General features: G+C 38.0%; 1 protein-coding gene across 1 annotated transcript in view; it reads right to left on the bottom strand.

The window, feature by feature from the left end:
- The window catches only part of USH2A (usherin), a 385,837-nt gene that overhangs the window by 115,452 nt on the left and 256,162 nt on the right, over nucleotides 1-14,223 (bottom strand). Inside the window, exons 41-43 of the mRNA XM_054170013.1 lie at nucleotides 6,852-7,186; nucleotides 3,458-3,580; nucleotides 694-857 (exon numbers count right to left, since the gene is read on the bottom strand). Coding sequence (XP_054025988.1) covers nucleotides 694-857; nucleotides 3,458-3,580; nucleotides 6,852-7,186 — 622 coding nt within the window. The remainder of the gene's footprint in view (nucleotides 1-693; nucleotides 858-3,457; nucleotides 3,581-6,851; nucleotides 7,187-14,223) is intronic.

Raw genomic sequence — 14,223 nt, forward strand, 5'->3', positions numbered from 1 at the left:
CTTGGTTTTTAGCGTTCACAAACATATATGGAGAAAATTTCTAAGGTATGGATGAAAATAAAACCATACTGCATTACCTACATCTAGAAGGTCAAAGGTTTGGATTACTAAGATAATGAAACTGCAGTGAGCTGCTTCAGATCTATTACATTTGTCAGCTTTTATAAGCATGCTTACTTCAGGCATACAATTATAAAATAAAGGAACTACATTTGTTACAAATCAGCACCCAGACCTTCCAAAATCATTTGCATGTAAGTGTTGAAGAAACTCCCAAATGCTGTTTTAGCAGAGCAACTAAATTCATTTGAAGGAGCAGAGCAAAAAGAGAAAGGATATCCTCTCATCCTGAAGGAAAGTATATGCAAACTTTTATACAAAGAGAATAAATATACTGCAAATACAACAAGATTTTGTGTACTACTACTTAACAGATTTCTCATGAGTTTGAATTAACTATTTATTCACTATTCTAATTCTGCAAAACTAACATGTAATAAATATGAACATAACTGAGAAATGGCAACATGTGCACATATTTTAACCTATGTTCTTCCTCTCAATTCAAGGACATTTAGGAGTTATAATAATAAGTCAAGACAAGAACAGTGTTTCCTGTGAGAGCAAGGCAAAGCAACATAAGTGATGACAGGTTAACATCTAGCTACTGGAATAAATACTAAGCACACTTACTTGGTTTTGACCATTCCACTTCTACAGCAGTATGATTAACAGCACGTGCAACAAGGACACTTCCTTTCTCTGGCAATCCTGCTAATGTTGTAGCTATTACTTCTTCACTTGATGTATATCCTACCTCATTGTGCACTATGAGTTTATACTCATATGTTGTGTACCTAAGACATTTTAAAAATAATTAAACAGGATGAAAAACGCAGACATAGAAAACATTTGCTGTAAACCTCTTGCCTGTGCCAAAATTTTGTTGTTTCTTTTGTTTGCACCAATGAAGACTCTACAAGAGGGGTCTTCCCCCCCCCCCCCCCCCCCCCCCATAATTCAGCATGATTAACATGATAACAAAAATAAAACACATTACTTCTTCATAGTTGTAGCATCTGAGGTGTTGAGAGATTATAGCTCAATTCAATATATAATGAGAGTAGTGGCAACCTGCCAAAATTTGGATCAGAATTTAATCAAATGAGGCTTTTTTTCCTCTTTTGGGAAACCCATTGATTTTAACTTGTATGGTCTCATTTGTAAAAGTGATTCACCACACAGCCAGGACCCTCCCACCTCAAAAACATAAAAAAGGTTCACAGGAATACAAATTCATTTGAAAATGTAACTTTCTTCACGACTGTGTATATTCAACTCAGATTTATTAAATACTTTGTATATATATTTTGTAAACCAAATGACTGTCAGTCCATAATTTCTTTGTATCTAACGGCATATTAATCCATTTTATGAGAGATTTCATAAGCTCAAATGTAGTAATCACTTCACAAAAAGCCTCACACAAAACTGCACAATGACTAAAACACAGAATCATCTTGTTCAAATTTTCTCTGAAGCTGCAGCACCTTGAGATAGACATCTACCAACACACAAAAAAGGAACATACAGGAAATGCCTAATGTTTAGACATTTCACCACAAAGAGTCACTCACTTTAACTGCTTTACTCTAGCACCTCATATTTAGCAGCAAAAGAATTAAGCTGTAACAGTGCCACTGAGAAAGAAGAAAACAAACTAATGGGAGCTTACTAGCTCCAGCTTTAACCACATCCACTGTAGAACAGTGACAATAAACATAATACATCTTGTTTCCCTCTCTGCATTTTCTGTCACCTCTGAACATGCAGTGTTTCCTTGGACACTGTAGCACACATGAACAGGATCTAGTCTTGCAATTTAATGATGAGAATTTGAGATCAATTTTTGGATCTATATTTCCAACAATGAAAATAAAAGAAATTTGCTTTAGCCTACCAGAAATGAAGAAACCATCTGGAAAAAAAAAATAAAAAATAAAAATAGACTTCATTCAGGAATAAAAAAATAAAAATAAAAAAACCTCACTAATTGTGAATCATGCTTGAATCATGACACAAATGAAAATACATGCTGATATATGGATTTTGTTCCTGTGAAAAGTAAGGCTTCAGTCTTTCTGCAGCATCTTCTTTCCAGCCACAAATTTCTCCTAAGTTGTTGACTGTAAAAACATAGCTGCAGGTTGCAGAACCCTCCACAAAAGAAGTATTCAGGTGCCTCCAAGGGTTAGGCACACTTTTCTGACCACAGCTCATTCAACCCAAAAGGTCATTGTGCCTAATGACTTGTCACTGAGGCCCTGTCAGAATATATTTCCCCCTCTGAACTGCTAACATAACTACTGCACACATCAGTGCTACTGAAATGAGCTAAACTAAAACCAAAGGAAATTCTATGTAGAGTTTCAAAATGGTTGAAAGAAATGGACACTTGAGCAGGATTGGGTAGAACAACTTCATGATCAGTTATTGCAACGAATGTAAATCAGCAGTGACTTTCAGCAAGCGGGCAATGGCAAGCCAGATGCAGCAGAGCCCTTGGCTTGCTTCAGTCTATACAACAGTGAGGAGTAGAGGTCACATTCTATTCATTGTATTCAAGAGGGATGCTCACACAGCTTTTAGCAAAGTAGAAGCAACGTACAGCCCTCCTAAAAAATGCCGGAACACAAGCAAGAGAGAACACACACATCCTTAAAACATCCACATCCTTAAACCATTTTCCCTGAGACTTCATCTTCAAAGAACCAACATAAAATCTTCTGTTACAAGTTCTTAATGCGTATGCATGAGTGTCTCAAGGGTGGCAGCCTTGACTTGAGATGTGGAAACTAAGTTTGACAAATGCCTTGTTCTAAACCACACAGTAGGTCTGTTCCATACTAAGAAACAGAACCTATCTTCCACTTCTCCACTCTCAACACTCTGCATTTAAATATAAAGGAACTAACACAAAGCTCCCCTTAAATTAGATCTGGTGAGAGTGTGATAAATACTCTTGTCTTTGTAGACAGTAAAGCAATTGTTAATTTGCACTGTTAAAACCTTGTAAGAAAATCAATGCTGAAACCAAGTTTCAAATATTTCCCAGATACTACTTAACAAACTTTTGTCCTGCCTGTGCTATGACTTTGCCAGCACACCAGTCTAGAGCATGTGTATACACAAATGTTTAACTGAATGAACATATCAGTGCTAAAATTTCAAAATATCTTTATTTGTTTTTCGGAGCAAAACAATGTGAGTCAAGAACGACAAACTAATAATAAATCCCTGCATATTAAAATAATTAATACCAAAGAAGATGACAAAAAAAAAATTTCATTACATAATTAATATGTTCACTACATAAAAACACAAGAAATACTTTGAACTATTAAATACACACTGTACGAAATGCCAGCATTTGTTTTTATAGTTTTTGTAATCTCACCTGCTAAGACCCTTATCTTCATAAAACCACTGAGTTCCTGAGTAAATATTGTGCCACAGATTTAAATCTTCAGGGGGATTTGATGCAAGTGGTTGCTGGATTTTACGTCTCAGGAGCTCATATCTAACACAAAAGACAAGCAGAACACCAGGATTATCTCAACTAATGTTATTACACAAAAATAACCCTTTTCTTTCTTTCTTTTTATTTTTTTTTTAAAGGCACATATTATTTTGTTTTTACAGCTGGAAACTTTCAGAGATAAACATTCTTTTTAATGTTTCATGGTTTAGAACATTCAATTATTTAAGAACATACTTTGAAAATGGAAAATTAAGCACTTCCATTTGAAAGACTGAGTTTATTTAACGATTTACAGTTTTTAAACTTTGTGCAAATGCTATGAAGATCAAGTCCAAATAGCCCAGCAACACAATCTTGACTGATGCCATCTGTTATGTACAGCCTGCTCCAGAACACGAAATGACAATGTCTCTCTTTCTTGCAAGAGCGCTGAAACACGTCTCATAGCTATTACTATTTTACTGGTAGTTGTACTTTAAGCGTGCATTTTTGTTTAACATGTTTGCAAAAAAACCACAGTGTAAATTATGAGTGACAAACAAGCATAGAATGAGTTAACTGTTCCATCTGTAGATCTTAACAAGGCACCTTTGTATTTGGAAAGACTTTCATGATATGAGCTTGGAAGATCAAACTATATCATCCTGGTCTTAATTGGTATCTGAAGTTGTATTCCTCTGTCCGTTCCAAATAGCAGGTCAGCCATGAGACTGCCTGATTTGGAAATATGCCTTCCATCCCACTCTTCATCATCTTTTAAACTAAACCTTTATGGAACTGAACAAAGATTTAATCACTCAGTCTACGCAAACTACAGGGGATAACATTAGATTTTGTATTTCCTAACCATTCTAGAGATTATATAATAAATGACAAAGGAATAAAAATACAATAAATATGATCAAAATCTTTAGTATTGCACTTTTTTTTCTTTTTTAATGATTATTTATTACATTCCATAGTACCTTTTAATAGGATTCTTATTTCAGTTTGATAGTGGTGTTTTCTTTGTAATGCACCAATTGTTTATGCTTTTCCTACCAGTTAAAGAACCACTATGAAATTGCTTTCAATAGTGAGGTGCACTTTCCATAAAACTATAGTTGCAACTGTGTTTCCACTGATTCCCAACAAATTAGGGTCATATGCATATATAGTCACTTAAATACGCACCTTAATTCTCTAAAGCACTGAGCTGCTGTGTGACTTTCCCTTCCATTTATGAAAGGTGCTCCTGTTAAATTCCATCCAAAAATATGTGGATACTCAGGCAGATCTTAAAGATTCCCACTTTAAGCTCCCATTTGTTAAAATGTTTCCTCTGGTTTATAGGCATTCTGAAAAATGCCTTGGTGAGCATGGAAATGATCTTTCTAACCACTGCATCACATTTGACATTTTTTTCATGTCAAGATCATCTCTGATGATGAAATGTTGGACAATGTCACTCCTTATTTGAGGCCTTCAATTAAGAGAGTATTTCATAGGTACTGCATACATTGACTTTGCATTGCTTCAAAACCAGAAATCAACTGAGAAGCTCTCTTACAAGAGAGCTGAGACCTTCCATCCTACACGGCAGGTAGAATGTACATATGTAGCTTCCAAAAACCTTTGCCCTCAAGTTTGGGGAACAATCCTCAAAAGGTACAAATGAGTATCATGCCACCTTAGTGATACTAAACCAAAAAAAGGCATGAAGTTAGGAGTATAACCTCAGAAATTAAATATTAAAACTTAAATAAGCTCCAACACTATAAAAACATTCAGATGACTTTATACCCCAAGAATAACTCTCACAGGAGTGGTTCATCACTGTCACCAGAGCCCAAAGACAGATCATTGCAGTTTTATTAGGGTTACTGTTGGCATATTCTGTCCAATATATTTCATAGACAAGTCATGAAAAACATCAAAATTTTTTGAACAGTGAATGGTGATCATGTGTAAATCACTCCCACTGGCAGCTGCTGCTGCTACTCTGCTTGCTGCAGACTTCTTGCTCTGTCATGCTGCACAGAGCAGCTGCTTCAGTGGTTGTTCTTGTTGAGGGCAGCATGGCACAACATGAAAGAAATGAAGTCTGCAGATGTAGGTTGTGCTGAATTACTTCAATAATCTATGGTAAAACGGTCATGTTGTTAACCCCAGAATAACAGGGACTGCTTTTCAAAAACTTCAAATTCTACTGCAGAGCAATCATCATTTCATTCAGTAGTAGTGTGCCCTAATTAAGCCTGAAGAGTCAAGCTACTGTGCTGTAATAACATACGCAACTGAAACAGCATTATGTGATAATTATTGAACCCATCAGTGCATCTAGAAGAGCGCTGCTAACCAGAACATACGGAGTACAAAGATATCATTCCAAGCACAATGCTTCACAATAGGTTAAAGAACTAGAATGAAAGATTTGTTTGACAGTTTTTTTTTAATTGTGTGTACATGAAGATGCACTTTACTTCAGGCACTCATAGACATTAAAAAAAAAGTATGTACACACACACAGAGCAATCAAAAGATTCAAGTAAAAATTCCCACAGTCATGGATGACTTGTGTGATGGCATCCATGGAAATGTCTCCATCCCAGCATTTCAGACAAAACTCAGAGAAAGGCCTTTCTCTGGTTTCTGTGAGGAAATCCATCCTGCTATACTCAGCCCCTTACATTTCCCATCTTCGGCTTTACCCCCAAACTTGTAGCATTTAAACTTCCATCTTTTTCTCACGCACTCTCTCATCTGCAATTTTTCCATTGGTTAAGTTTTGAAGATGGTTTCATGTCATCATATTTCCAAGTAGTGACTTCATGAGGAATATCCCACACAGACCATCGAGAATGTTGGATGAGTTAAATATTTATGTTCAAAGAAAGTTCATACTTGTAATTTTGTTAGTGGATTGCATGATCTGACCCAAAAAGTGGCTGATGCTGAAACCCAAACCAGGTATGATTTTGCAAATATCCTGTGCTTGCTCCTTCTGGCTCTTCAGATAGCACTGATCTGAAAGACCCAGACCATCCTTCATGTGCTCTGCAAAGGAAATGGCACAGCACAGACACCTCACTTGCTCTTAATAATCCTGATTCTTTGTTAGTTCCAAACAATTCAAAGCTCACTCTGCTATCTGCTTCTAGGCATACCCACTTTCCATGACTCTACTCACTGACTCCTGAACTCTAAAGAGTTATGTCAGAAAGGCAGAAATTAAAAGGAAATATAATCAAGTTTGCATCACTCCAAATCTTCTGATCTAGATTTAAGTAAGGAGAAGAAAACTAGTATCTCAGTTGCAACTTAAGCTTACCTTAGATGAGGACCATTTGGCCTTAATGGTGGTTGCCAGGAAACAGCAATAAAGGACTCGCTGATTGGAGTCACAGACAATGGACTAACACTCTGAGGAATGGTTGGAGGTGTAGTCACACTTGTAGGCAAGCTTTCTGTGCAGCCTCCAAGAAAACCATCACCTCCAGAACAAGCGACTACAGTAACGGAGTAGTTTGTATAGGGTATAAGATTAGTCACCAGATGACTTAATGTTGATGTGGTGTTTCCAATAATGACAATTCGTGGATCAGGCATGCGAATCTCATAGTTAAGAATCTCACCATTCTGTATCAGAGGAGGCTTCCATGAGACCTGGAGGGGGGAAAAAAAAAAGTGTAGGAAGAGTGTGCTTACAGCCAGAAAGCAGAAACACAGACACAACATGCTACAAATGGACACAACTGGGAACCGATGATGTGTTTTTCCTTCTTCATCAAAACAGACTTTGACTGTTTAACTGAAATTTTATTTGTAAAAGTATATTAGTCAGAAATCTAACTTTATTTCATTTTAATGAGGGTAGCCACTGAAAAATCCACTATTTATCTTTACCAGTAATATATGAATGCTCCACTCAAATTCTGTAAGATCACAGAATGGCAGGAGTTGGAAGGGACCTCTGAAGATCATCTGGTTCAATCGCCCTGCCAGAGCAGGTTCACCTAGAACAGGTTTGCACAGGACAACATCCAGGCAGGTTTTGAATGACTCCAGAGATAGAGACCACCACCTCTCTCTACAACCTTCAAAGTAAACACGTTTCTCCTCATAGAACTTCCTATGTTCATATTTGGGCCCATTACCTCTTGTACTGTCACTGGGTACTACTGAAATAAAGACTGGCCTTGTCCTCCTGACACCCACCCTGTAAGTATTTCTAAGCATTGATAAGATCCCCTCTCAGTCTTCTCTAGGCTAAAAAGTCCCAAGACTCTCAGACTTCTTCATAAGAGAGATGTTCCAGCCCCCTAATCATCTTTGTAGCCCTTTGCTGTACCCTTTCAAGCAGTTCTGTGTCCTTCTTGAACTGGGAAGCCAAGAACTGGACACAATACTCCAAATGAGGTCTCACCAGAACAAAGCAGAGGGAAAAGAGCACCTCCCTTGACCTGCTTGCCACACTCTTCTTGCTGCACCCCAGGCTGGTATTGAGCTTCTTGGCCACAAAGGCAGATTGCTGGCTCACGAGATGTTCAGATGCATTAGCAAAAGTACACTAATTATCATAAATAACACAGTAACTTGTTTTCTCAGGGTGTATTACCTGGTGTGCTCTTCTATTAGTGGCAGAGTAAAAAGAAATGTTATTTTGTGTCTGTACCTTTTTCAGAAATATGCAACTGCATTAACTCCTATGAGAAACAAGATTTGTCCATGCTCTTTAAAAGAAAAAATATGCAGGTTTTCTCTTTTGTTTTTCAGCAATAAATTATGCTGGCAAGCATCAAAGAACAGGCATAATTTTCCATTTTTAGAATTGTAAAATCATGACGATAAAACTTTATCATAAAAAACATAGTGACAAGAAAGGAACCAAAGTAAACCCAGAAAGACTCCAAACCCCACCTGAGGGTGCATCCAAAACCCCCAGGGCTCCTTCTTCCCCCTCCCTCTGCTGGGCTAGTCTCAGCTGGCCAGGCCTGAGACTGCCCATCCCCCTGTGGCCTTGGGCCCAATCAGGCCCATGGCCGGGAGATCTCTCCCCCAGTTACCAAGTCTCGGAGAGGGAAGGAAAGAGGAAGTGCCAGACCCCACCGCAAAATTTATAGTGGTGCAAGGGATTATGGTAGAAATACCTAATTTCCTGAGTCCACCCACTGGGATGGACTGCTGGACACAGGAAACACCCCTGTAGCAGAGGGCACCCAGCCCACACTACGACAGTAGTATAAGAGCATATATCAATCCTCCTTCCTCTAGAAGTCCTAGTGTAGGAAGTGTAGCAGCTTTGCGTTGCTCATCTCTGGGATTGTTTTCCTTGCTACTGACCTACTTCCTCTATAAAAACTACTGCCTGTTTCCCTCCCAGTCATAAGACAATTAAGGATTCACCTTCTCTAGGTGAACCTGCTTCGGCAGGGGAGTTTGGACTAGAGCTCCAACTGGCCCTTCCAAATGCTACCATTCTGTGATTGAATCAAACATTGATCACAGCAAAGATCAGCAAAGATGACAGAATGGAGACAATCTGGATGAAGCTATGTGAAGATTACAATGACCAAAGGTAACAGTAAAGATTCATATCAACATACTTTAAGATGAACTTTTTCCTTAATTCTCTTTGGCCTCCAAAGTATGTATCTTAACAAAATGTATATGCACAATTACATGTGGCTGCAGAAACAGAGAAGCTTGATTTATAAAATGATTTTTAAAGGACCCTTGGGGATTAGGAAAAGTTATATCTTAGGTACAGAAGGACCTCTTAGGCCATCAGACCTGTAAGAAACCTGGCAGCAAAGTACTGGAGAAAGCTGAAGGATTTTGATAACAGACTCTGGAACAATATTAAACAGAGAATTAGAAACAGGGTAATCTTGAGTAAAGACAACACAAACAAGATTATTGGTGCCCAAATAAGAAAGGCTTAGCACTGGCTAATTATCAAATGCTACATTCAGATTTCTGTTACTTGTAGCCTCATATCACAATAAAAAAAAACCAAACAAAAATCTTATTGATAAAGTAATGCAAAATTTCACAGAAAGTAGGAATTAATTCCGCACCATTCTCATAGACATTGAGCAAAACTCACACTTTGAAGTACTTTATGTGGTCTAGCCATAAGCTGAGGAAGCACAGAAGAATGGATGATTAGCAGAGACAGCAGAAAATGTTTTCAAGTGCAGGTGTGTGCTGGTTTTGTCTGGGATAGAATTAATTTTCTTCACAGCAGCTAGTACGGGCCTGTATTTTGGATTTGTGCAAGAAACAGCGTTGATAACACAGGAATATTTTAGCTGTTGCTGAGCAGTGCTTACAGGGTCAAGTCCCTTTCTGCTCCTCATACCACCCCATCAGCCAGTAGGATGGGGGTGCACAGGAAGCTGGGAAGATATGTAGCCAGGACAGCTAACCTCAACTGACCAGACAGATATTCAAGATAGGCATGGCACCTGTCTTAGAATTCTGCCTCAGTGAATTACTACTGAAGATATCATTAATAAAGGAAATCTCTTGTTGCTGAATACAAGGTGACTTCTAATAAAAGAACTGTATGTCAAATGCTTTGGAAAATTCCTAGTGCTACTTTTCAGAAGAGAAAAGTGTATCAAAATGTTCACCTTATACCAAATCTTAGTTTATCCCCTGAAAGACAGGAGAGGTTATTTCGTAATTTCAATATATTTTGAATGCCTAATTTTCACACCTAAACACACAAAATTACTTTAATACAACTTGCACAATTTTCACCCTGTACACATAGGCATATACGGAAGATGAAGGCACAGATTAACAGTTTGGGCGGGAAAGCAGATGCTGCTCCAGAGCCACAGCTACTGAGTTTTATACAGCATGTACCTTAGATGGTAAAACTTAAAAGCTCCCAGGTGTGAATTCACAGCATTTGCTGTTCACAGCAGATATAATACCTTATACTGTACATAACAAAGATGATTCATGGGGATACACTCAAAATGTGTCCTTTTGTTTGTTTGTTTTTCTAAGAGAAATTAAACCCAGTTGGAAATAAAAGAATACTCAGTCATTAGCATGACACAGTAGGCAACTTATTTTTGTCTAAGCATGGATATCTCATATGCACATCAGTTATCACTTTGGTTAGCTGCTTTTTTTTTTTTTTTTTTTTTTTTTTTTCAGATAAAAGGATGACCAAGGAAACTCACAGTCACTGCTGTGTCACTTGACCTTCTTTGAATTACTGTTGCATCTGGGAAAGACAGAACGTACAGTCTCCGATAAACCTCTCATCAGGAGGTGAGAGACTGCCTGAACCATACATTCATTGTAATGAAGGAACACTGAGCCAGCCTGGTTAACACACACGTGGTACTATTGGACCTCTTCTCCACTTTGATGAGCCAGGGTCTGAGGTAAGAGCTTGGCAATGCATGAAAGCAGGAAAGCTCACTAGACAGTCTATGTTGGAAGCAGTAACAGTTTGTTCATTGATTTGAAGCTCAGCCCTGAGACCATGAAAGCAGATGCCCATGAGGAAGAGAGAATAAGGTAAGTACTGGGAGAGATTAACTGATTCAATGTAATGACTCTGGAAGCTGTCTTTTAAAGATCAAAGCACCTTATTTTCTCCACCACAAAATTTAAAGAGACAGAAATTAGCCATTCTTCCCCCATTAAACTGTTATAACCTTGGAAAGTAATTTTCCCCCTTTTTATATTTTTTCCCCTCCGATAGCAATTGGAATACTGCAGTTTAATTCTGAGCTCTGTGAAGAGAGGCATTGGCACATGGATAACTATTTTACTAGCTCAGGCCTGGTTTTTACAGTTTACTTTTAAATCAGGATGTTTGCCAATTTCATTCTCATTTCTCCTAGCTACTGCTTGTAACATCTACAAACAGAAGGTTGCAAACACACCACTGAGAGCTTTGCACTGGTGGTCTCGAAGCACGTTCTAAGTCTCATATTGCAAGTATTATTATTGCAGTTTTACAGATGAAAAGACTAAATCCCAGACTAAGTCACATATCAGAAAGATACAAAACTGAAAACAAAGACCTGCTCCCCTAAATCTGCCTTCCAGCTACTGGACTATAGTCCTCTACCAATCCCACAGCCCCCCTCCCCAAAAGAAGTTGGGAGATAAATTTCTTCATGAGTTCTTATCTGTCTTAACAGAAATTATAGTGGGATTCAATCAAGAGCCAGTATTACACCAGAAAAGCAAATCCTGACAGAGGTCACTGTTAATTATTCTCATACACTTTGCACATGAATTACATCCAACTTCAGCAAACACTATCACAGAAGAATGGCACGATTGAGTTTGCAGTAGCAGATTGCTACTACAAAAACTTCTAGAAGCACTTAGCTTGAGTAGTGGAAAAACAGAAAGAACATTAATTTATGATCCTAAAAACCTAGTACAGTAAAGTGTTTAAGTAATATCAAAGACAGAGGGATAATGCTGATGAAACCCTGATTACTTCAGCCCACTGTATGATCTGTACCAAATGAGCAAGCTGTGCAAGAAATCACAGTTCTAAAATGTGGAAAACATCTAGTGTGCAAGTTAAAGTTGTTCCTATGGGTGTTGGAGTACCCTAAGTTGCTCAAGCAGCACTGATGTGGCAAATAAACCAAGGTCTCACTGACCTTAGCAGCATTACAAGGCAATCTTCATGGAAGGATTGATTGCTCCTAAACAATTTCCCCAATGCACCAGGCATACTCGTGTAAAACTGGAAGTGTGGTGAATAAAGTCCAAACTTCTTTTTTAACCTAGCACAAAGGTGCTGTGTGGCCTTACTGCATCTCCCTTTAGCCTCCAAAGCCTAGGCATCAAGATTGTTTGCATTTTCAAAATTACATTCTTAGGCAACTGCAGTCTGAAGCATTTTGAGAATGCAATAGCAACAGGGGGGAGTTAACCTGGAAAACAGGAATGGTCTTCACAGTTTCATTCTCTACTACACAGTGACCTGCAGATGTAAAACAGTGAAGGATCTCTGTTAGTCACTGACTTCTGTGACCATGAAGTCATTACCACTGCATCCAACATTCTGTAATCAGAAGCATCTTCACAGGACAGGAAACACTAATGTGTGAGATAAAAAACAACTTCAGAACACATCTTTAACTGTAATTCCATAGAATGAGGAAAATGGATAAAGAAAACACTTTCCTTTTCATATATGATACCCAAACTGTAACTACAGAGTATATTGCTTTCAAAATGTCAGTGGTACCCATTCCATACAGATGAAACCCTTCTTCAACCAGCAACAGAACAAGAGGACACAGTCCCAAGCTGTGCCAGGGGAAATTTAGGTTTGAGGAGAGGAGAAAGTTCTCACAGAAAGAGTAACTGGCCATTGGAATGTGATGCCAAGGGAGGTGGCGGAGTCACCATCCCTGGAGGTGTTCAAAAAAGGATTGGATGTGGCACTTGGAGCCATGGTTTAGTTGATTAGATGGTGTTGGGTGATAGGTTAGACTTGATCTCTGAGGTCTTTTCCAAGCTTATTGATTTGATGATTCTGCTTATTTCAGTCCCAGGCTATTTACAGAACAATAGGCATTTAGTAGTCCTCTGTCCAGTTTTGGGGCTAATGGAGAACAGAAGACAACTATAAAAACAGAGGCTTGTTTATTTGTGTTTGCTCACATGCACATGCGATTTAGTAATCAAATTTGAGAAACAGCTACTAGAAACATTTATCACTTTGTAGCAAGAAATGATAATTTTCTTGAGGAAAGAATGCAGACTAAAATTCTTGAAGATCCTGTGGACAGCAAATTGATGAAAACTTTCAGTCTGTTCCATAAAAAGAAAAGAATGTCAGGTGAACTGTAAATTAAGTGACTGTCATCTCTAAGGGTATCAACAAACATGAATGACAATGACATTTAAAAGCCTAAAACCCTTCTTCAGTCACAGGAGTCATGAGGAAATACTTGTGAAAAAGAAATAATCCAGAGAAAATAAATGGCCTGATATTAAACCAACATAAAACAAACAAAAAAAGAGAGATAAATTAGAAAGAACAATGACAGTTTGGTGCTATATAATCACCAAGACCCCTCATTCCTAGCATGCAATATGTAAAACACATTAAAGGGGAAATCAATTAAATCATTATAATTTCTTGTTTTTATCATTTTGTATCTCATCAAATTTCAGGAACTTTCTGTAAGTAAGTTCTTCTGCCATGTTATTCCTTCATGATAACTATGTCAGTGAGATACTTATTTCATTCAACCAGAATGAAACTGTTCGCTTATAAACTATTTAAGCACCAAAAGTAAGAAAAAATATTCCTTTTCCCTTGCGAGAAACATCAGGATTACATACAGCTCATGTCAACTTCTATCTTGAGAAAACAAACAAACAAACAAAAAACCCAAATATAAAGAATGACAGGAAATGGCTACAGTTTCTTATCTAGCAGTGGTCTGGTTGGTGGCACTGGTCAGTAAGGGAGAACAATACAGGCATCAGCAAGTCTCCAGTTAAACCAATCAAGACTACAGCTGCTTTCCACAGGCAAAAGCTCTCAAGGGAGAACCAAAAGTTAAATGGTCGAAGCTGGAAAATTTCCACACTATATTTAATATATTTCAGCATACCCAGCCACATAATGCTTTTCCTCCACAAAGAACTCCTTTAAATAATTATTCAGTGTAAACCAGGCTCTTTCTCAA

This window comes from Dryobates pubescens, chromosome 2 (assembly GCF_014839835.1).
Source record: "Dryobates pubescens isolate bDryPub1 chromosome 2, bDryPub1.pri, whole genome shotgun sequence".
In the NCBI taxonomy this organism is placed as follows: Eukaryota; Metazoa; Chordata; class Aves; order Piciformes; family Picidae; genus Dryobates; species Dryobates pubescens.